The sequence below is a fragment of the Pygocentrus nattereri genome, chromosome 3, assembly GCF_015220715.1.
Source record: "Pygocentrus nattereri isolate fPygNat1 chromosome 3, fPygNat1.pri, whole genome shotgun sequence".
Lineage (NCBI taxonomy): Eukaryota > Metazoa > Chordata > Actinopteri > Characiformes > Serrasalmidae > Pygocentrus > Pygocentrus nattereri.
The window spans coordinates 47627169-47649668 of NC_051213.1; the positions used below are offsets into that span (position 1 = coordinate 47627169).

Genomic DNA, 22500 nt, shown 5'->3' on the forward strand with positions numbered 1-22500 from the left:
GGGACAAAATAAGTCTGTTTTACATCTGAAACTGAAACCAGTTGTCTGTGAGTCTCTCTGCTAGCATGTAATCGGGTAGGTAGGATACATTTATACTTACCTGCATTCAGAAAGGTGTTCAGTTCTCTTTACATTTTCCTTTTTTTGTCGTCACAGCCTGACTTAAAAATTCAAATATTACACTTGCACAAGTATTCAGACCCTTTACTCCCTTTACATTACTGTGCTGCAAAGTTAACAACATCTGGATATGGGGATCTTGCCCCATTCCTGTCTGCAGAACCTCTCAAGCTCTGTGAGGCTGGATGGAGACCACTACTGTACCCCTGGGGTGGTCACTCAAGAAGATTCAGTCACAAAGCTGCTCCATTGGCTCGTTTTGGGTCACTGTTGTGACTGTTGTCAACACGAGTCTGAGGTGCCGAGTCTCCTGTGAAGGTTTTCTTCAAGGCTTTCTCTGTACTTTGATCACATTCATCATGATGCATGATGCTGCCACCACTATGCTTCACTGTAGGGATGGAATTGGCTAGTTTATGAGCAGTGACTGGTTTCTTCCAGAGGTAATGTTTGGCATCCAGGCCAAAGAGTTCCATCTCGGTTTCCTCACACCAGTTTTGTCTGTTGAGTGTTTTTGGTAAATACCTGGTGAGCAGTCATGTACCTTCTACTGAGGAACGGCTTCCGTCTGGCCACTCAACCCTAAAGCCCTGACTGGTGCAGACATGGGCGTCTGTCTGGCAGGTTCTTCCACCTCAACACTGGAGGTCCTTCAGACCATCTGGTTTTTGGTCACATCCCTGACTAAAGACTTTCTCCCTGGTTTGGTCAGTTTGGTAAAGTGGACAGCTTCACAAAGAGTTTTCATAAGGTTCTGTTTTTGGTACCTCTTCCATGATCCTTGGGCTCCTTCCATGCCTAGAGACAATCCCGGGTTGGTGGTCTATAGACAGTTCCTCTGAGAGCTGACGTAGACTGACATGTGCTTGGCTAAAGCATGTCAGATTAACAGAATTCACCACAACTTGCCACCAATCAAATTACAGGAACATCTCAAGGATGTTCAGTGGAAACAGGATGCACCTGGTCAGAGCAAGGAGTCTGAAAGCTTGTGTAAATATGATATTTGTTTTTTTATTATTAATTCTCAAAACGCTGAGGACATTTTTATTATGATTTATTATTTTTTTTACGATGAATCAACTCACCAGCACCAATGACCTCCTCGATCTTCAGGTGAGCGGGGTCGATTTCTCGAGCGAATTCCTTGACCGCCTCGCTCGGGTCTTCGTAGGTGGAAGGGTCCACGTAATACTTCACTCCGGCTAAAGAAAGCATAGGGCGCCTGTTAACGACGTCACATCCCCCAAAGAGCAGCGCATCAGCCGTCCTGCAGCAGACCAACACTGACAATGCCCTCCTTTCTCGCTCCTGAGGCCATGCTAAATAATGTGACCTCTGCTTCTGCAGCACGCAACACACATCCCGGAGAAAAACACTCCCGGGAACGTTTGTTCGTCCTCTGAATGATCTCAGAACCTTCCCCCCATGTGAGTTATAAAGAACGGATTTAGCTGCTAATCGGGATACATTACTCTATACCTTGGTGACATGCTAATAAACATAAAATGACATCATAATCCGAGCAAAACGATCCGTAATGTAAATCTCGATTCCAGGACCGTAAATAATGATTCAATTATTACGGCTTATTAGAAAACGATTCAGTGCATCATGACATCTAAACTTCACCTCGGACAGTTTATTTAGTCACAATCTCAAAAAAAAGGCGGGTTCTTCAGTAAAGACAATGGTTCTATTTAGAACCATGAGTTCTTTATAGAACCATTTTCATGCTTAAATGGTTCTTTGTTTGTTGAAACGGTTCCTCAGATTGATGGAGAACGTGTTGCATATGGTTCTATATACAGCCTTGTTGAAAATGTAAAAAGAGTAACAACAGCAGAACCCAGAACCATTTTCAAAAAGAAGTAAATAGAACCATTGCTTTGAAGAACCATCTTTTGTAAGTATGTAGAGAACCATGCGCACTTCAAGAAGGCTTTGCTTGATTAAATGGTTCTTTGTTTGTTGAAATGGTTCCTCGGATTGATGGAGAATGTGCTGCATATAGTTCTATATAGAACCTTGTTGTAATGGTGCTAAATAGCACCAAAAAGGGTTCTTTTATTATTATAAGCTTGACATAGTAACAATGGCAGAACCCAGAACCATTTTCAGATAGAAGTAAATGAAACCACTGCCTTGTTTGAAGTACATCTTTTGTACCATGAACACTTCAACTACAACTTCAACACTACAACTCTTTGCATAATCAAATGGTTCTTTGATGGTAAAATGGTTCTTCAGATTGATAAAAAATATCTTGGGAATTTAGTGTCGTCTCGTCTTCAGAGTCGGACCAAATCGGCTGTCGGTTCTGTTTGTGATTTTCTCACAAGAATATTTTAACTGATATCAAAACCCAAGCAGTCTAGTGTAGATAGTGTGGAAACCTAGAAGAACTGTACCACACAGTGTTCTCTTCTGATGCCCCTGAGGTGACTGTGCTAAAGAGAAAAGGCTTCCTATAGCACACACTGCATTAGGGATGGATAAAAGGTCTATTCAGCCACACGTCAACAGACTCTATAGCCGGAGAGACTGTAGGGCAGCAATATTCAATATCAGTATGTACAAAAATACACACAAACACTTGTTCGCTCACCTCGGTTGCTAATATACCTCTGGAGTCTGTCACTGTAATGGCTTTCTCTCCTTTTACTAGTGAAAGGGAAAAGAGTGGGAATTTCAGTTGCATCATCACATTCACAAGTACATATAATCATATAAGTACATATCAGTACATATTGCTACAATTCAGCATTACATTAATATTTAACCATTTTTTATAGGAAGCGTGTAGGTCTACAGTGTCTGTACAGCAGTATCCAGACAATCCGTGAGTGAATCCTGCGTTTTGTTTACTTTCCTTTGAAAAGCACTGACCTATAGATTAGTGCACTCTAAGGTCACAATGCTGAGTGTCAAGCTAGAGGGGTATAAAGCCCCTCCCAGCATTGGGTTCCATCCAGTACCTTTGCGATGAGCTGGAGTGGTCCAGAATTGACCACGCAGCATCCTGACCTCACTAACGCAATCAATTCCTCACAGCAGTGTTCGAACATCCACAGAAAAGGATGGACTATGAAATATTTTTGTTAAAACCGAAAGCCTGAAATTTTCATTTAAAAGTCAAGAGGGTCCAGGACTGATTTGGAGGAAGGTTCTCCGACCACCTCGTACGTCTTTGTGTTAACACCACAAGGAGAGGCCCAAAAAGACAGTCCGACTTGATGTTCGGGCTTGAAAACTGGATCATTTACTCCCATCTTCACCAAGTTTTGACTGAGTTCTCTTCGAATACTCTTCCAATGCACTCCCAAAATTCAGATTCATCCACTTGTGGGGGTCCGAAGCACAATCCAATTTACAAAATGTTCATCTGCACGTTGTGTGCAATTACATATTTCCACCAGAGAGGTCTCCAAATCCCTGAATCTTACATAGTGTTGCTTTTATGCCCTTGATTTTAGAGTAAGCCGATGAACAGGCGTCTACAAACTTTTGGACATATTGTGCTTTTAAGTGTTACACACTGAAATGTGCGCTTACCTCCTGAAGACAAACACGATGACGATGGCTGCCACCACTAACAGGAACGCAGCCCCGCCCATCACAGAGCCAACCAGCAGAGGCAGGCGGTTCTGAAGTCTCCTCGACTGCTCCTCTACAGGGACATAGACAGCAATGAGGACAGCAATTGGCTTCTGACCACATAAAGCTCTTAATCTTACTCACACATTCCGGTGAATTCCCTAAACTCCTCTTTTACCTGCTCCTGGTCACCAGCTGTACGAGTGCACTAAAGACTAAAGACTAAGCATGTTTCTCAAGCAGGACTATGTGAGGCAGTACAGCTGACATAGAAATTAGAAAATAGTCTGGACAAAAATCAGAATGACACAATTTTCATCCTACTCAAGATGTACCAAGACATGCTTATTTAGCTTTACGCTGGAGCTGCAAGGACAAAGCAGCTAGTTTTGGAAGCTTATACCAATTAGCATTGGGCAAACCACCCGCCTAAGTCCTGTAAGTGGATCGAGTTGGTAAGTAATGTCAGGTAGGCTTGTTTATGTGGTTTCTGATGCTGTAGGTTGTAACGTTTTCTTTGAAAATGGACCATCATACAGACAAAATTCAGGCCTCAGGTAAGCTACTATTGTTTTTAGCTGTGAAATGTACTTTTGTCCATTTTTAGGTCAGCATGTCACATTTTCACGGTGTGGAACAAATGGAAATGTACAAAAATCTAAATGACACAATTTTCATTACTCACAATGTACCAAAACATGCTTCTTTAGTTTGGTGCCGGAGCTGCAAGGAGAATAGTTTTGGAAGCTTGCGCCAATTAGCTTTGCGCAAACTGCAAGCCTGCATCACATATGTGCCTCAAACTGGACCGAGTTGTTAAGGAATGTCAGACAGACTTGTTTATGTGGTTTCTGACACTGTGTGGCATAACAGTATCTTGAAAAATGGACAAAGGTATGGACGATATTCAGGCCTCAGTTTAGCTCTTGCTGGTGCTACTGTTTTAGCTTTCCAGTGTATGTCCATTTTTAGGTCAGTGTGTCACAGTTTCAGAAGGTTTGCACATGGCTAAACTGGCCATATAACTACAAGCTTCCACTATGCGTTTGCTACATTGGCCTCGTAGCTTCAGTGCTAATTAAAGCATGCCGTGGCCGGATTTGGGCTACTAAGTGGATTTGGGGTACTTGGATTTTGGGCTACTAACTTTCTGATTTGAAATTTAGTTAAACCATCATTTTAATAATGCTTATGTCATGCTGATGATCTAAGACAGGGGTTGTGCGGTGGAGGCTCTTTTACTGTCCTGTTGCGGCTCCACAGCTGAATCAGATCAGTAGGTAATAATAAAATAATCCTCCTTTACAGTAAAATAAAGCTCTGCTGATCCTTCAACTCAGTTTAACAGTAAATGGTCTTAAACGCTGGAGTTAATGTAGAACTGCTGATTCACCCTTTAACCCTGCAGACTGATGGTCAGACTCTCACCGAGCTGGTAGCTACGAAATGGCAAAAAGCGAGATTTAAGACGAACGTCGATAATTTGGAGACGAATGGACTTATTTGCGTTCATAATCCCTCACAGTCACGAGGCGGAAGTCACAAATTTCCCGTTCCACCTTAAATGACGCAGCACTTTTTTTGCACCTCAGGCTCCATTTAAGGTGGATCGGGAAAACGAGAACAAGAATCTGGCGAATGAGAAGCGACTTCTGCCTCATAGAAAGTGAAACCGTTCCACTTTTGCAGGAAAGTTTCCTGCTGGAGATGCGAGAAAAGCGCCTATAGCTGAGCCGAAGCTTAAAGCAGAGCAAACTAAGTCCGTGTTTTCGGTTGTACTATATTTTTTAGCCTATATTAGTACATCAGCGCACACTGAGACAGATTTACAGCCAAGACGGTAAAATGGACATAGAATGTTGTCAAAGGTGTGAAGGTGGTTTGTTTTTTGTGCAATCTAAGTAATCTAAGTAACCCCTGATCGAAGTAACGAAGGACATTACATAGAAATAAGAGCTTAGCTGTATTGACGATATAGATCAACAGTGTGGAACCGTCCTCCACGTGGTTATGATGAAGAGGTCTAGCTGGTGGGGCAGTGTTTACCCATAGCCAGAGTGCTGAAGTAGGTGGTGTGGCTGTACGGGCCGAAGCCCCTCTCATTGCGGGCACGGATCTGGAAGGCGTAGATGGAGCCCGGGATCAGAGTGGGCACCGTCACTGTGTTGGTCTCACTGAATACGCTCATTGCGCTGCTCTCATCAGAGCCCTGCAGGAGAACAGCAGGAACCCATTTTGTAATGTCACATTTGCATTGCTTATGCACAAAGGACGACGATATAGCGTGAACATAATCTACCGTTCTCGTCTCAACCAGGGGCTCAGATCTGCCTTTGCCTCTGATCCTTACGCTTTGATACTGACTCCATCATAGCCTACGCTGTTATCTGGCTTGAACAGGCTTAAGCATGTAACAGCAGCACACTCCAGTGCAGCCCGCAGCCAGTTAAGCTGTAGTTCACTGAAATGACTGCTTTTCGTTTCCATTTGAAAGTAGCTGCTGCAGGTATTTCGACCACTTTGTTCACTACACACTTAAACAGACGCTTCTATTTAGAACCAAAAGTTCTTCCCGGAACAATCTTTCTTTGTATGGTGAAATGGTTCTTCAGACTGATGGAGAACGTGTTGTATACGGTTCTATAGAAACCTTTTGGAAATGTTTCAACCGAAAACCAAAAAGGGTTCTTCTATTGCTCCAAGCTTGACATCGGAGCAACAGCAGAACCCTTTTGGCGCCATACCGGACCATATACAACACATTCTACATCAATGTGAATGACTACACTCTTAAAAAGGCAGTTCTTCGAGGGTTCTTTAGTAAAGAAAATGGTTCTATATAGAATCATGAACACTCAAAGAACTTGTTGGCATGATTAAATGGTCCTTTGCATCATGAAACGGTTCTTTAGACTGATGGAGAATGGTGTTCTATGCAGAATCTTCTTGAAAAGCGTTCTGTAAACCACTCAAAAGGGTTCTGCTATTGTTATGATGTTAAACTTGTAACAATGGAAGAAACCTTTTGGTGCTATATAGAACCTTTGTCAAAAAGGTTCTATGGAGAACCACCTACAGCACATTCTCCATGAATGTGAAGAACCCTTTCACAATGCAAAGAACCCTTTAATCCTGCAAAAGGTTCTTTGAGTGTTCATGGTTCTATATAGAACCGTTTTGTTTACTGAAGAACCAATGAACTGCTATTAGTCTATATGTCACCATGCAAAGAAGCATTTAAGCATGAAATATGTAGAGCTCATGGTTCTAAACAGAACCACTGCCTTTACTAAAGAACCCTTGAAGAACCATCTTTTTCAAGTGTGTCCTGAATGTGGTGAGCACCTGATACTATCAAGTAAGAATTAGATCCTATTAGGTGAGCACCTTATACTATGTATATTTTTCCTTAGTATGTACTAGTATTTATGTATCAGTATCTGGTATCGAGTATCGAGTGCTCACCACATAGTATCTGGTGCTCACCTGACAGTATCTGGTGCACATCAAATATTTACCTAAAATAAAAATACAGCACGTCCCTTCAGGGGCTGTATGGGAACTGGATCAGCTTGTGCAGCTGATGTTGATGATTTTAAATACCACCGGATATTTCAGATCAGACCAGATCAGATCCCTCGTCATAATAAGCCCTAATAAGATGGGGGTGTTATATTAGGCTGTAGCTGAGATGGAACAACCCGGGTCAACTGTAGTGACGCTGACCTTGTCGTAGTATCGGAGCTGGTACTCCAGGATGTCTCCGTTGGGCCGGTCAGGTTGAGGCCAGGACAGAGTGATAGAGTCCGGAGCTCTGTTCAACTGATGCAGCATAGGAACCTCAGAGGGTACTGAGAGAAAGGGAGAGAGAGAGAGAGAGAGAGAGAGAGAGAGAGAGAGACAGAGAGAGCGAGAGAGAGAAAGAGAGAGAAAGAGAGAGACAGAGAGAGCGAGAGAGAGAGAGAGAGAGAGAGAGAGAGAGAGAGGGAGAGAGAGAGACACAGAGAGAGCGAGAGAGAGAAAGAGAGAGACAGAGAGAGCGAGAGAGAGAGAGAGAGAGAGAGAGAGAGAGGGAGAGAATGAGAGAGAGAGAGGGAGGGAGGGAGAGAATGAGAGAGAGAGGGAGACAGAGAGAGAGAGAGAAAGAGAGACAGAGAGAGAGAGAGAGAGAGACAGAGAGAGCGAGAGAGGGAGAGAGAAAAAGAGACAGAGAGAGAGAGAGAGAGTAACAGAGAGAGGGAGAAAGAGACAGAGAGAGAGAGAGAGAGAGTAACAGAGAGAGGGAGAAAGAGAGAAAGAGAGAGAGAGAGAGAGAGAGAGAGAGAGAGAGTAACAGAGAGAGGGAGAAAGAGACAGAGAGAGAGAGAGAGAGAGAGAGAGAGTAACAGAGAGAGGGAGAAAGAGAGAAAGAGAGAGAGAGAGAGAGAGAGACAGAGAGAGAGAGAGAGAGAGAGCGAGACAGAGAGAGAGAGGGAGTAACAGAGAGAGGGAGAAAGAGAGAAAGAGAGAGAGAGAGAGAGAGAGAGACAGAGAGAGAGAGAGAGAGAGAGTAACAGAGAGAGGGAGAAAGAGAGAAAGAGAGAGAGAGAGAGAGAGAGAGAGAGAGACAGAGCGAGGAAAACAGGTGTCATTATAACAGTAACCACAAGGGGGCATCAACGTAGCTCAGACTTGACACAATCTAAAAAGAACTCACTGGACATTCAAATGAATTCACTGAAAAACCTACAGTACCAAATCTGCATGACTGCCAGTCAAAAGTTTGGACCCGTCTGCTTTTACCTGCTTCATAATCTTAAAGACAGTTTGATCTAAAGGTTCATGTTAAAAATGATTAACGTGTGTAAAATATGTAATGTAAAAAAACTCCAGCAGCACTGCTGTGTCTGATCCACTCAGACCAGCACAACACACACTAACACACCACCACCACGTCAGTGTCACCGCAGTGCTGAGAATGACCCACCACCCAAATAGTACCTGCTCTGTGAGGGTCCATGGGGGTCCTGACCACTGAAGAACAGGGTAACAGAGTATCAGAGAAACAGATGGACTACAGTCTGTAACTGTAGAACTACAGAGTGCAGCTATACGGTCAGTGGAGCTGATAAAGTGGACAGTGAGCGTAGAAACGAGGAGGTGGTCAGAAGGTCAATCCGTCTTTACATCACCTCAGAAGCGCATTCCTAACTCCTGGCTGAGAGAGACTCTCCCTTCTGTCATTCATCAGACGTCTTTATGGACGACTGGCCTCAGAACTCGCGGGCAACGAGCTGATATTCACGACTAACTAACTACACCCAAAATAGACGGTTCTGCAAGCGTTCTTTACTAAAGAAAACGGTTCTACATAGAACCATGAACACACTGCATGATTAAAGGGTTCCATATATCATGAAATGGTTCTTTCGACTAATGGAGAACGGAGTTGTGGATGGTTCTACACAGAACCTTTTTTGGAAAGGGTTCTATAGAGCACCACAAAGGGCTGTGCTATTGTTAAGATGTCAAGCCTGTAACAATAGAAGAACCATTTTTGGTGCTATATAGAACCCTTTTCAAAAACGTTTTCATGTGTCGCCTGCCTCCTGGTGGTTATGGTTCCTCAGGGGTTCTTTAGTAAAGAAAATGGTTCTATATAGCACCAAAAAGAGTTCCTCTATTCTCAAAATGTCAAGCTCGTCTCAGTAGAGGAACCATTTTTGGCGGTACATGAATCGCTTTTCAAAAGGGTTCTATGTAGGACCATCTACAGTACATTCAGCAGGTTTTTTCATGGGTTCTTTAGTTAAAATTGTTCTAGATAGAACCCTGAACACAGTTTGCATGATTAAAGGGTTCCTTGCATCGTGAAATAGTGCTTTAGACTGGTGGAGAATGGTGTTGTATATGGTTCTACATAGAACCTTTTTGAAAAGGGTTCCACATAGCACCAAAAAGGGTTCTGCTATTGTTAAGATGTCAAGCCTGTAACAATAGAAGTACCATTTTTGGTGCTATATAGAACCCTTTTCAAAAACGTTTTCATGTGTCACCTGCCCCCTGGTGGTTATGGTTCCTCAGGGGTTCTTTAGTAAAGGAAATGGTTCTACGTAGCACCAAAAAGAGTTCCTCTATTGTAACAATGTCAAGCTTGTCTCAGTAGAGGAACTCCTTTTGGTGCTATATAGAAACCTTTTCAGGAAGGTTCTTTATAGGAACATCTACAGCACCATTCTCTGGATCAAAGGACCCTTTAATCATGCGAATGGTTCTCTGAGTTTTCATGGTTCTATATAGCTATACATAACATCCTCGCTACTAAAGAACCCATGAAGAACCTTCATTTTGAAGCATGTCCAGCATTAGAAGGTCAGTCCTCTTCAGAACAGACGTCCAGATAGTGTGCTGTACAGATGGGACGTAACAAAGTGAAGCACAGCCTATGGACTCAGCACTGCTTCTCCTTTAGAGGATGTCTTTATTTTGGGGGTCCTGGGTGGGGGGTTTATGCATTGGCCTGTGTTTTGATGGCAATATGTACTCATGGCTTGTGAATACATGATGCAATTTCTCAAAAAACGAAAGAAAAAGGAGATTTTTGGATCCAGCGTAATTCCCACAAGCACAAACCTGCAGATCGCTGTCAAACAAAGTGATGAAACAAGACCAGCAGCAGACGAGTGAGCGAGTCCAGCGATGTTATAACAGAGAGAGAGAGAGAAAGACAGGAGGGCTACTGAGAGAGATCAGTGTGGAGGGAGAGCGTGAGAGTGAGGATGACAGAAACACAATCTGTGTGTGTGTGTGTGTGTGTGTGTGTGTGTGTGTGTGTGTGTGTGTGTGTGTGTGTGTGTGTGTGTGTGGAGGGGGTGGTTAGCCTGAATTGTGTCTTTTGTTCCCAAAGTTTCTGCGAACTGCCACACTGATTAACCTCTCGCTCGCTCTCCTTCTCTCTCGCTCCTTTTCCCTCTCTTTCTGCTTTCTTGACCATTATGTGAGCTGACAGGTTATCGTGACCCAAAGCCACCTGAGTCCAGAAAGCCAAGGAGGGGAAATGATGAGAGAGAGAGAGAGAGAGAGAGGGAGAGAGAGAGAAGGAGAGAGGGAGGTGAAAAGACACTGACAGCAGTTGACAGACAGATGGCAGACAGACAGACACAGATACACAGAGTAAGCCCACACTTGCACACTGAGACGTGAAGGAGAGGTAAAAGCATTCAGGAACAAAAGAGAAAAACAAGCAGAAAATAAAGGAAGGAGAAGACGACAGGCTGACTCACTCTAACATGCGTCCACACCCAGAGCAAACACACTCACACACACACACACACACACACAGTTAAACACCCACTCGGATCGCACAAATCCGTTCAGATCAGTGGTCTGCAAGCTCATTCATGTGGGCATCTTGCTGTCTGCCCATCATGTCTGAGGAATCTGACTAAAACCTAAGCAGGGAGGCAGAATATGGCGACTGTGGGCCGATATTTTTCATACTGATGCATAAACATTTACAACATGTAGAAATCTGGGGCCTACAACGGCCTTTTAGGGTCACTGTTAAAAATAAAAATAGTGGACTTTGAGAAAAAAGTACTATTTCAAGAAAAAAAGTCTTAATATTTTGAGAAAAACGTCGTAGAACGACGACATTAAAGTGGCATTAATACCAGGAAAGGTCGCAGTATTGTCGCCAAAGGCTTCGCGAAGGGTTAAACGAGGGGCAGTGAGTTGGTGGTGGTGCACTTTCATATCGATTCCCCCATAAAGGAACATTCAGTCTCTCCTGCACATCAGCACCAGCCTGTTATTTGTACAAGAAACATTGCCAGTGCAGCAACCGAGACCCCAACGCATTATGGCAGCCCCCTAGAGTTAGCCCACTTTATCCTCCAAATATTATAACTTTTCCCTCAAATTATTATGATTTTATTCTCGAAATGGTATGACTTTATTTTTGAAGTCTACTGCTTTTATTTTTATTAACAGTGGCCCTAAAACGCCGTCGTAGGGGCTGTATTACAGGAACTTCCTATCTTTTTGCCTTAAGATCTGAAAGGTCAAGATAAGATTTTTCACAGCTGAAACATAAACACGTAATCAAGTTAGTCAGCCAGCCCAGAGATGGTTAATGAGGAGCCTGGCCACTTCCTATTTCCCCCGTTATATCAACAAACAGGACTGCTGAACAGCAGAGGGCGCCTGCGAGTGAGTCCTCAATGAATGGGAGTGGATAGAGCTCAACAGCTAAAAACAAACTCACTCTCACTCGCCCAGAACTTTCCTTTCATTTTAGAAAGTAGAAGGACGAGTTCCACAAAAAGGAGGCGGGCTTTACTGCTAGAGTGTATTGAATGATGGGTGAGCAGAGCAGCTCATTGGCCGTTCGCGCTCACTGACATCACAAACCTACATGAGGCGCCGTTTTAAACTCCTATAACTCGAGTTTGAAAGCTCTTAAAATCTAACAGCGGTGGTAAAAATGTTTTATGCTGTTCTGTGTTCAGGAAATTATTGCAGTATTTTACATAAAAATTTTTTAAGCCTTTATAAACTCATTTATAAACTATGATTTTGCTCAAATGCTCCATATAAACCCATTCATTTTGGAAGCGGCGCTTTCTAGTGTTTGAGAAACCCAGAAGATAGTGCAGAGTGGAAATTCTCCTCTATACACGTTCTCTGGCCAGACATAGCTACCGTTCCTGAAGTAAAAAAAGAGGTCAAACAAAACCAAAGCGCGATAAACTGAAAGTTAAGAATGTTGTAGGAGTTTTACTGTTTATCAGAGCTTCGCTCTACAGTTTCAGTCTCCATTTCCCAAACACTTTAGCCGAGCACGTTAACGTTGTTCCTCCAAATAAACAGACACGTTCGGCTCCATCTCCTCGTTATTCACTACCATCTCTGTAATATTTCATCAACATTAACACTCAAAGGTGATAAGAGGGGCAGAGTTGATCAAGTCTGCAGCGTCTGAGTTCTTAAAAAAAACTGTTTAAAATTTTTCAGTGTAGATAAATGAAGCGTCATTATGTCAGTTATAGTGATCTGTGCTGCCTCTAACTGCATAAAACAATAGAAACAGACGATTAAAACAGAAGTTCAGACGTTCTGGAGTTTGTCTTAAAATTAAGAAAATATTTAGGATGTTTTGGCAACTTAGGATGTTTCTGTAAAACTGTTTTCTTCTCCGGAAATAAGAGATTACAGACTTAAGAACTGTTGTTCTGTAACTGCTTCTGTCCTAAATTCAGTCTTAACTGAAGTTGCCATGACAACAAAGCAGATATCACCTCAGACTTAAGAATTTTCTGTAATACGTCCCCAGGATAGCATTACGGAGAATTGTGTTCATTTGAGTTGGGTGCAGATATGACAGCACAGTGAGGCCGTTTTGATTGTTCTTTTCTTCTGGAGTCAAATATCAAATATTAAATGTCATCAAATATCACAAAATATCAGCTGCATCTAAATATCATTTCATAATCATTACTATTTTAAAGGGCCCATTTTCTACATTTTAGACAAAAGAGAGGACCAAAAAAGGGTTCTTCAGCTTGTAACAATAGCGGAACCCTTTTTGGTGCTGTTTAGAACCTTTTTGAAAAGCATCCACAGCACGTTCTCCATCAATTCTTTCACTAATGTCTGTACAGGTCTACAGTCTGCAGGCCTAGGGGCTCGGCTTTATACACCTGTGGCCATGGAAGTGGTTGGAACACCTGAATTCAATGATTTGGATGGGTGAGTGAAGACTTTTGGAAACATAGAGTAGATCCTTCTACAACACATTCCCCATTAATCTGAAGAATGTTTTATAAATGCAAAGGGTTCTGTGAGTGTTCATGGTTCTATATAGAACCATTTTATTAATTAAAGAACCCTAGAAGAACCATCTTTTGTGAGAGTGTAGAACCTTTTCAAAGGGTTCTACATAAAACCATAGGCAACAACTTCTCCATTAATCTGACGAAAAATATTACCAGGAAACTGCGAAGAACCATTTAAACATGAAAATGATTCTATACAGAACCCATGGTTCTAAACAGAACCATTGCCCTCACTAAGGAAGCAACACTTTGTAAGTGCCTCTAATAAACTACACTCTCCGAAATAAAGGTACTAAATCGTCACCTGTTCAGTGCCCCTATAGTCACTGGGGTGGGACTCTGAAGGCTCCATCTCAGTGCCTTTACTCAGGGATCATAACTGAACCATAATCCACTGAAATGATCTGTTCTAAGCTGGACTGACTCCACACACCCCGCCTCGCCTCGCCTCACCTCCAGGCTTTTATTCTATTGTTCTGTTTTAAGCCATTCAGTTATTACAAAGTACAAATACCAACTTTTCACCTGGAGGAACTGATTTAAGGTTCACAATCAGACCTGAAAACCACTGTAGAACCTTTGAGGGAACATTTACACTGTTTGCACCTTTACCAACTAAAAACGTACCTGCACAGAACCTTCATTTCTAACAGTGACAGACTAGTAAAGACGACACTGATTCGGGTTAAGAAGCCCTCAGAAAGGCCGAGGTTGATGGAAAGACATCTTGCACTGACAAAGACACACATCACAAGAAACAAACCTCTCTTCTCTCACCTGATTGGCTGGTGGTGAAGTTGATACTAGCAAACTGCGGTGGGAAGGGACTGAGGCCAGAAACGTCGTTCATTGCTTGAACCTGTCAATCAAATATAATCACAAATCATGCAGTCATGAGTTCATAATCCAGAAAAGCTTCGCTGTTTGCAGTAGAGGTTATTTTTGATTGCGATGACGGCGCTGCACCACATAATGCTCTTGCATTTTCTCTTTAAAGCACTGGTACAACCAAATATCTAATTCACAGAGTTTCCCCACCCCCTCACTCCAAACCTAGCTGATCAGCCAAGACATGCTTGGTTCTTCCAGAATAGCCAGGCTGATGCAGATCACAAGCAAAGTTAGCTGCCTACCAGTTAACATTGTGCTGCTTGCCTTAATTGCACTCACCTCAAAGCATGTGGAGATGCTCAGTATCTCTAATAGACTGGCTCACATGGTTTCAGACACTGTATGACACACTGTTATCTATAAACATGGCAAAAAGTAAGAGTTCTTTCCACAACATATGGTAAATCAAGGCATGAGAAATAGGCTAACTACAGGATAACTGAAGCTGACTTGGTAAACACATGCAGGACACAGTCTACCACCTCAGGTTCAGGTCTGTGGGTTGACTTCACCTGCAAAAACATTTTAAGGCTTTGTATAACTCCAAAAATTAAAAGGCTACAAAGGTACAAACCTGAACGAGTCAGTGTTGAAGAATGTGTGGCTGGTTAGTTTCACATTTTTTGGGAGTGTCCTAATATTTCTTTTTACTAGGTACACTCTTCAAAAAAGGTGGTCTTCAAGGATTGTTTAGCAAAGAAAATGGTTCAATATAGAACCATGAACACTCAAAGAAGTCTTTGCATGATTAAATGGTTCTTTAGGTTGACAGAGAATGTGCTGTAGATGGCTCGATATACACTATATTTCCAAAATTATTCACTCACCCATCCAAATCATTGAATTCAGTTATGAAGTGGTCGGCCACGTAAAATGACAGAGCGGTTAGCCGATGCTGAGCCAATCACTACAGACCTCCAAACTTCATGTGGCCTTCAGATCAGCTCAAGAACAGCGTAGAGAGCTTCATGGAATGTGTTTCCATGGCCGAGCAGCTGCATCCAAGCCTTACATCACCAAGCGCAATGCAAAGCGTGGAATGCAGTGGTGTAATGCGCCGCCACTGGAGTCTAGAGCAGTGGAGACGTGTTCTCTGGAGTGACCAATCACGCTTCTCCGTCTGGAAATCCGATGGACGAGTCTGGGTTTGGCGGTTGCCAGGAGACGGTACTTGTCTGACTGCATTGTGCTGAGTGTAAAGTTTGGTGGAGGGGGGATCATGGTGTGGGGTTGTTTTCAGGAGTTGGGCTCGGCCCCTTAGTTCCAGTGAAAGGAACTCTTAAAGCTTCAGCACCAAGAGATTTTGGACAATTTCATGCTCCCGACTTTGTGGGAACAGTTTGGGGACGGCCCCTTCCTGTTCCAACATGACTGCACACCAGTGCACAAAGCAGGTCCATAAAGACGTGGATGAGCCAGTTTGGTGTGGAAGAACTTGACTGGCCTGCACAGAGTCCTGACCTCAACCCGACAGAACACCTTTGGGATGAACTAGAGTGGACACTGTGAGCCAGGCCTTCTCGTCCAACATCAGTGTCTGACCTCACAAATGCGCTCCTGGAAGAACGGTCAAAAATTCCCATAAACACACTCCTAACCCTGTGGAAAGCCTTCCCAGAAGAGTTGAAGCTGTTATAGCTGTAGAGGGTGGGCCGACATCATATTAAACCCTATGGATTAAGAATGGGACGTCGCTCAAGTTCATATGCGTGTGAAGCCAGACGAGCGAATACTTTTGGAAACTGTGTTGCAAAAAAGGTTCCATTATTGTTACAAACCAAAGAACCTTTTATTATTATATAGAACTCTTTATTGCTAAGAGCGTAGACGTGGTAACAGAGATCAGGTTAATAATGCAATCAATGGGATTTTAATTTCAGCACTATCTTTCTGGAAAATGTGCTGACTGGGCCAGTAGTATCCAACCGCAGACCCCCACTACCGCAATTTCAGACCCTCACTTTCACACCGTCACTATCAGCTCCTTACAAGAACGCCTCTAGTGGTTCATTTCAGAATTGTGGTCACCTTACGAGAGATATTTTTGTTTTTTTTAGCACCAAAGTGTATACAGTAGATAGTACTGCTGCTTTCAAGTGCAAGTGAAGCGACCAATCCTGCACATTTAAGCTTTTTTTTGACAGATAAAGAGAATACTGAGGCTGTGAATGGGCGTTTGTTAGCTTGCTGGTATAGATCCATTTTGGCCTGTTTTACTGGTGTTTTGAACCCATACACTCTGAAAAAGGAGGAAGGTTCTACAAGGGTTCTTTAGTAAAGGAAATGGTTCTTTGCTACACCCAAATGCAAACACTCCTGTCTGCCGATCATTCTGCTTTGAGTCCCATTTTCCACACATCAAGCGATACGTTCACTGCACTGTACCACCTCTTCTCAATCCATAAATCTCATTGATTAGGTAGGTATTTATAGCCTGACCATCTTCGTGCAACAGCATGTGCAGGGGCCCAAGGTACTAGAACCTTAAACCTGTAAGAAATGGTTCTTCAGACTGATATCTGAGGACTTCTTATACATTACGCAGTAATAGCAGAGATGATTCTCTGGTAGTAGGCATCAATACGTATCTCCTACACTCTTCATGTTACAAACGGCAAGCCTCTTGACCGCTACATGGCATCATATCTGGAGCTGAGAGTGCAGAGCTGACAGTGCGGGGCTGACAGTGTGGTACTGCGGCTCTGCAGCTAGACCCATCTCGACTGGGCTGAAAAAGCAGGACGGATATTTACCACAAAATTAGCAGGTAGTAAAAAAGCAATAACCAGCAAATGGTTGAGGAACAAAGTCTCCAACAATCCCTGAGGGGGGTAGAAACCATTCAGGAAATTTCTGTAATGGAATGATTGGCTTTTCTGCTGCAAAACCTGGAAATCTTATTAGAATCTACTGTGGCTTCTTTACTATGCAGGTGTTTCCTCTGGAGAACTTTCTTTGTGCCAGTGGAATTGGACAGGAGTGAGAGTTTTTTTGGTTGGTGGATGTTTCTCAGTCCAGCAGCAACACTGAGGTGTTTAAACACTCCAGCAGCACGGCTGTGTCTGATCCACTCGGAGCAGCACAACACACACTAACACACCACCACCACCGCCACGTCAGCGCTGAGAATGACCCACCACCCAAACAGTACCTGCTCTGTGAGGGTCCATGGGGGTCCTGACCACTGAAGAACAGGGTAACAGAGTATCAGAGAAACAGATGGACTACAGCCTGTAACTGTAGAACTACACAGTGCTCGGAGTGAGGAAACAAGGGGGCGGTTTTACCGTCATGGCTTACGTTGATCACTTTCTACAGTGATGAAGCATAAACAGTTAAGCAAAAGGAACATAGTTTCATGTAACTCTCCTTTCTTGCAACATTAGCTAACCCATTGATACTGCACCCACCCAGCATATCCGGCAAAAATAAACGATTTTCCACAGATGATTAGACTGACATCTACTGAAAATGTCAAACTCATTTTGTTCTAAATAAACTTTGTTCAGGGAGCAGAGTCTAATTGTTCATTTCATAACCCTGCTGCTTTTTCTGAAGCCTGATTCTTTTAAACTGAATCATGTCAGCAGATTTTTTTCATTTGATTTTCCTGATAAAGTGGCTCACGACACACACACACACACACACATGTGCACACATGCGCACACACAATTGGCACTGCCAAATTACCCAACTAGAAGTCTTACTTTTCTCCTTTCTAAGGCTAAACCACCACTACTTAAGCAGTGCCCCGCTCTAAAAGCCTCCATCTGACTATAATAAAGCAATATGATGAACATAATGGAGATGAGATCACTAGAGGCTAACCCAGGGGTCGACAACGTGCTGCTCTTTTACTGTCCTGTTGCGGCTCCACAGCTGAATCAGATTAGTAGGTAATAATAAAATAATCCTCCTTTACAGTAAAATGAAGCTCTGCTGATCCTTCAACACAGTTTAACAGTAAACGGTCTTAAACGCTGGAGTTAATGCAGAACTGCTGATTCACCCTTTAACCCTGAAGATCAGCGCAGACGACTGGTCACCATAGCAACACAGACAACAGTCTCGCCCAGCTAGCAGCTACGAAATGGCAAAGAGAGAGATTTAAGACGGACATCGATAATTTGGAGACGAATGGACTTATTAGTGTTTATAATCACCCCAGCTGGCTTCCTCATACGTTTAACACCTTAAATGGTGCCTGAGCCACCAGAACATAACTGCAGCATCATTTCAGGTGGAACGGGTCAATTCGAACAAGAAGCTGATGAATGAGAAGCGACTTCAGCCTCGTAAAAAGTCGAACGCTGAGAGACGTTTGACAAGAAACTGTCCCACTTTTGTGGAAAAGTTTCCTGCTGGAGATGCGAGAAAAGTGTCTATAGCTGAGCTGAAGCTGAAAGCAGGGCAAAGTAAGTCCGTGTTTTCGTTTAGATTATATTTTGGAGCCTATATTAGCACATCAGCACACACTGAGACACATTTACAGCCAAGAGGGTAAAATGGACATAAAATGTTGTGGATCACAAGGTGGATTGATTTTTGTTGAAAGGACAAAATGGCCCTTCTTATCATTTGGGTTGTGACCCCTGGGCTAACCAAACAGTTCATGGGCCATGAGGAGTGAATTTTCATATCCTACTGTTTCATAGCTTGTTAAAATTCGAAAATAGCAATCTTGCGCTGCCATTAGACTCCTCGATAGATTAAATTAGAAGCCCCATTTCTGTAAACAGCTATTCTCTGAAGCTTTACAGCTTGGATAGCTGCAGTTTTGTGCCTGGCTTCAGGCCTAAACAGGGCTTGTTGGGAAAAGGAGCCGGCTTGCTGAAAACTGTCTCCTGAATATTACAAATCAGGGTCAGAAATTCAGTTAAAAAAAGCCTAAATTAAAGCAGCAAATTTGGAGTAAAGGGGTGTAAAATGCATCGGTGCTTTGAGATGCTTCAGTCTGTACGTGGCCATTGAACTGCATTGATTCTGGAATGTTATAATCAATCATAATTGATCCAATGCAAACTGCCTGAGTTATGTGTAGATTATATTATTATAAGTGTGGAGTAAAACCATTTGACTCTGTTCCCAAAACTATTGTCAGGAAATATTATATATATATATATAGTTTTCAATTCATGGAAAGCATATGGTTATAAGTAGTTTGCATGCAATGTGGGCAGTTTGCTGACAAATGCAGGTGTGACTGGGCTTCTTTGCTTGTAATCTGAATTGAGCCACTGTAGATTTTTAATAAGTAAAATAGCTTATTAAAGAAAATGGGCATGACTAATATTCCGGGTACAGCACATGTAGAGCCTGCAGGACTGCAGGTCTTGGGAGGCCGTTTGGGACAGTGTGTTCCGAGGGTGCTTAGGGTCAATGGCTAATAAGTGTGCTTACCTGTATAAGGTAGGTGACTCGGGTGAGCAGGTTGTTGAGGGTGACTTTGCTCTGCCTCAGGCCGGTTTGGGACGGTGTGTATGTGACGGTCTCGCCGCACCAGGAGCAGGCATTGGGGGGTGTGCTTGTGGCAGAGGGGCAGATTCGGCACACCACGCTGTACCAAACTTCACTCCGCCCGCCCATGTTCAGTGGGGGCCTCCAGCGCAGAGACACGCCCCCCTCTGTGCTCTCGTACTCCCAGGTCAGAGATACTGGGGCAGAGGGTGGGGCTGGGGGGGGGGGGGGGGGGGGGGGGGGGGGGGGGGGGGGGGGGGGGGGGGGGGGGGGGGGGGGGGCGGAGCAGACACAGTATTAATACAGTACAACTCAGTTAAAAGTCAAGGATCCAAAAGAAAAATAAATAAATAAAATAAATAAAGAAATGGTAACTTTACAGCAGAACAATTTGAACTTTGAAAGTAAGTTCATTCCCAGCAATTCTGGAACATTTCCAACGACTTCTTCTGATGTAATAGCGTTAAAGAGGGACACCTCTATGCTCATCTCCTCGTTGGGAAATCAATAGTGATGACAAACAGACAGTAGGTCCGTTTCAGTGTGTGTTCTAGAGCTGCATCCCATTCAGTTCCCCCTCACATTCAAAAGTGATTTGTGAAGGGGAACTGAATCGGATACAACACCTGTCCTCTACCACAGATGTTGTGGGCCTCGGTAGTTAGTTTGAACGCATAAGTCAACCGTGAGCTTCTAGTAGTGCAGTGCTTTCGATAGTACATTGCATTGCATTAAAAAAAAAACATAGTTATCAGTATGCAGGCTGCCCCCTAGTGTCATGGAGATAAGCCTCTATACATAGTAGAGAGTTTAGACAAACATCAATGTTCCATAATTAAAGTGAGTTGACAAACATTTTAGTGGAGGCAATACCCCCTCTTGCCCCTCACAACCAATGTCACCCATGATGGTTAAAATGTGTTTCCACCACTGTGGGCTGCTCACCTGTGCAGGCGGTGTTGTTAGCATCAGTAGGCGCTCGGTAAAACCCACTGCGGCACTCGCACACTTGCGAAGCCTCTAAGCCAGTCCTGCTGTTAGCTGGGCACTCTGAGCAAGGGACCGAACCCGCGACGGCCTTATAGAAGCCCGTCGGACAGGCTGTGGACGACAGGATATGGGAAAGAAAGAGAGAGGTAATGAGGAGAAAATCTGACAGGAGCGGTCGACAGTTCTAGAAAAACGTCAGCTTTACCTGTGCGTCAGCACCGCACACTCAGAGGGGGGCAAACACGGGCGAGTAAGAACTGTCTTATGTGAGTCAGCCAGGTGGATGCATTTGGTACAGCATGACAAATGAACTGTAAACGACTGCCCAGGCAGTCCATCTCCATAATGATCTGTATCAAATACACCCTGCGAGCGTGTCTACATTTATTTGGCACTGAGGATATTTTTCCGTTCCCTGCTGCCTGAGCTGGGATTAATGATGCATGAAGCTCAACTCAAAGAAGAAGCAACACTGAAGACAAAACCACATTTACACACGAACACTAGAGCACATTATACATTATAAACACACACACACACACACACACATATATATATATATATTGCTGCTGTCAGAAGAAAACCTCAAATCTCCAAAATGGTAACTAATGGTAACAAATGGTAATGTGTGTGTGTGTGTGTGTGTGTGTGTGTGTGTGTGTGTGTGTGTGTGTGTGTATATATATATACATACACACACACAGGTAGGAGAGGTAGGAGGATGTATCGTTGCCCAATTTTTATTGTTATAGTGTGGAGAATCAAACCCTAGTGTGCTGCAGGCAGGGCAGCGCTGTTATCCACTACACTGTCCCAGCCACACATATAAATAAAGCCTGTCGCATAGCTCAAAACTGTCCCAGTAGCATCTTAAAGTGTGAATTCTGGCTGAACTTGTGTCCACTTCTATAGCTTAATGGCACTAGCGTCCATTACATGTTAGCTACATTAGCCTTGCTTGGCCAGTGTTGCTAACATGCTCCACCGCTTCTATCTCTGATTCCCTGTGAGCTAGAGGGTCGGGGCTGGATGGGCTTTATCGGGGTGTAAAGTTTGGGACCTTAGATTTTAAGCATGGTCGAGTTTTAAGGCTTGAAATTCGTCTGAAAGTGTAAAGTTTGAGGCTCTGGAGCTTAAAAACGACAGGAGGTCTCCAAAATGGGCTCAGTGAGCTCCACATCTCCGGTTCCCTGTGGGCTACAAGGTCAGGGCTTGTTTTAAAGGGCAGGATGAGTTCTGCAGGCATGAAGTAAAGTTTGGGATTCCAAGCCCAGGTCCCGTGGTGGAGCTACGTGGCCAGTCATTTTTTCTTTCCGAACTCCGTATCTCTGGTTCCCTGTGGGCTCTGAGCTCTTTGGTGGAGCTACGGAGCCGGGAATTTTCTTTTTGTCTCAGCTGATTGACTGCATCATTTAGAGTAAGGGGGTTTGGACTTCATGTGAAGCTGATTTTTGGCCAAACTCTCGGTTTAACACTGTAATAGAGGCTAACAGCAGGCCTGGGCTGCAGCTCCACAGAGAGAGCTGTGAAGGTGTTTGGCCTCACTGGGTCCTAAAGGACTACAGAAGCTACAACAGTGTCAGCTTTCAAACTCCTCACACGTTCCCCAGCCTCAAGAGCACAGCCCTGT

General features: G+C 43.6%; 1 protein-coding gene across 1 annotated transcript in view; it reads right to left on the minus strand.

Moving 5' to 3' along the window:
• ephb6 (eph receptor B6) overlaps positions 1 to 22500 on the minus strand; it is a 101240-nt gene that overhangs the window by 11514 nt on the left and 67226 nt on the right. Inside the window, exons 6-13 of the mRNA XM_017706114.2 lie at positions 20826 to 20981; positions 19824 to 20095; positions 14310 to 14391; positions 7444 to 7568; positions 5764 to 5926; positions 3676 to 3790; positions 2729 to 2784; positions 1209 to 1325 (exon numbers count right to left, since the gene is read on the minus strand). Of these exons, the coding sequence (XP_017561603.1) occupies positions 1209 to 1325; positions 2729 to 2784; positions 3676 to 3790; positions 5764 to 5926; positions 7444 to 7568; positions 14310 to 14391; positions 19824 to 20095; positions 20826 to 20981 (1086 nt within the window). The remainder of the gene's footprint in view (positions 1 to 1208; positions 1326 to 2728; positions 2785 to 3675; positions 3791 to 5763; positions 5927 to 7443; positions 7569 to 14309; positions 14392 to 19823; positions 20096 to 20825; positions 20982 to 22500) is intronic.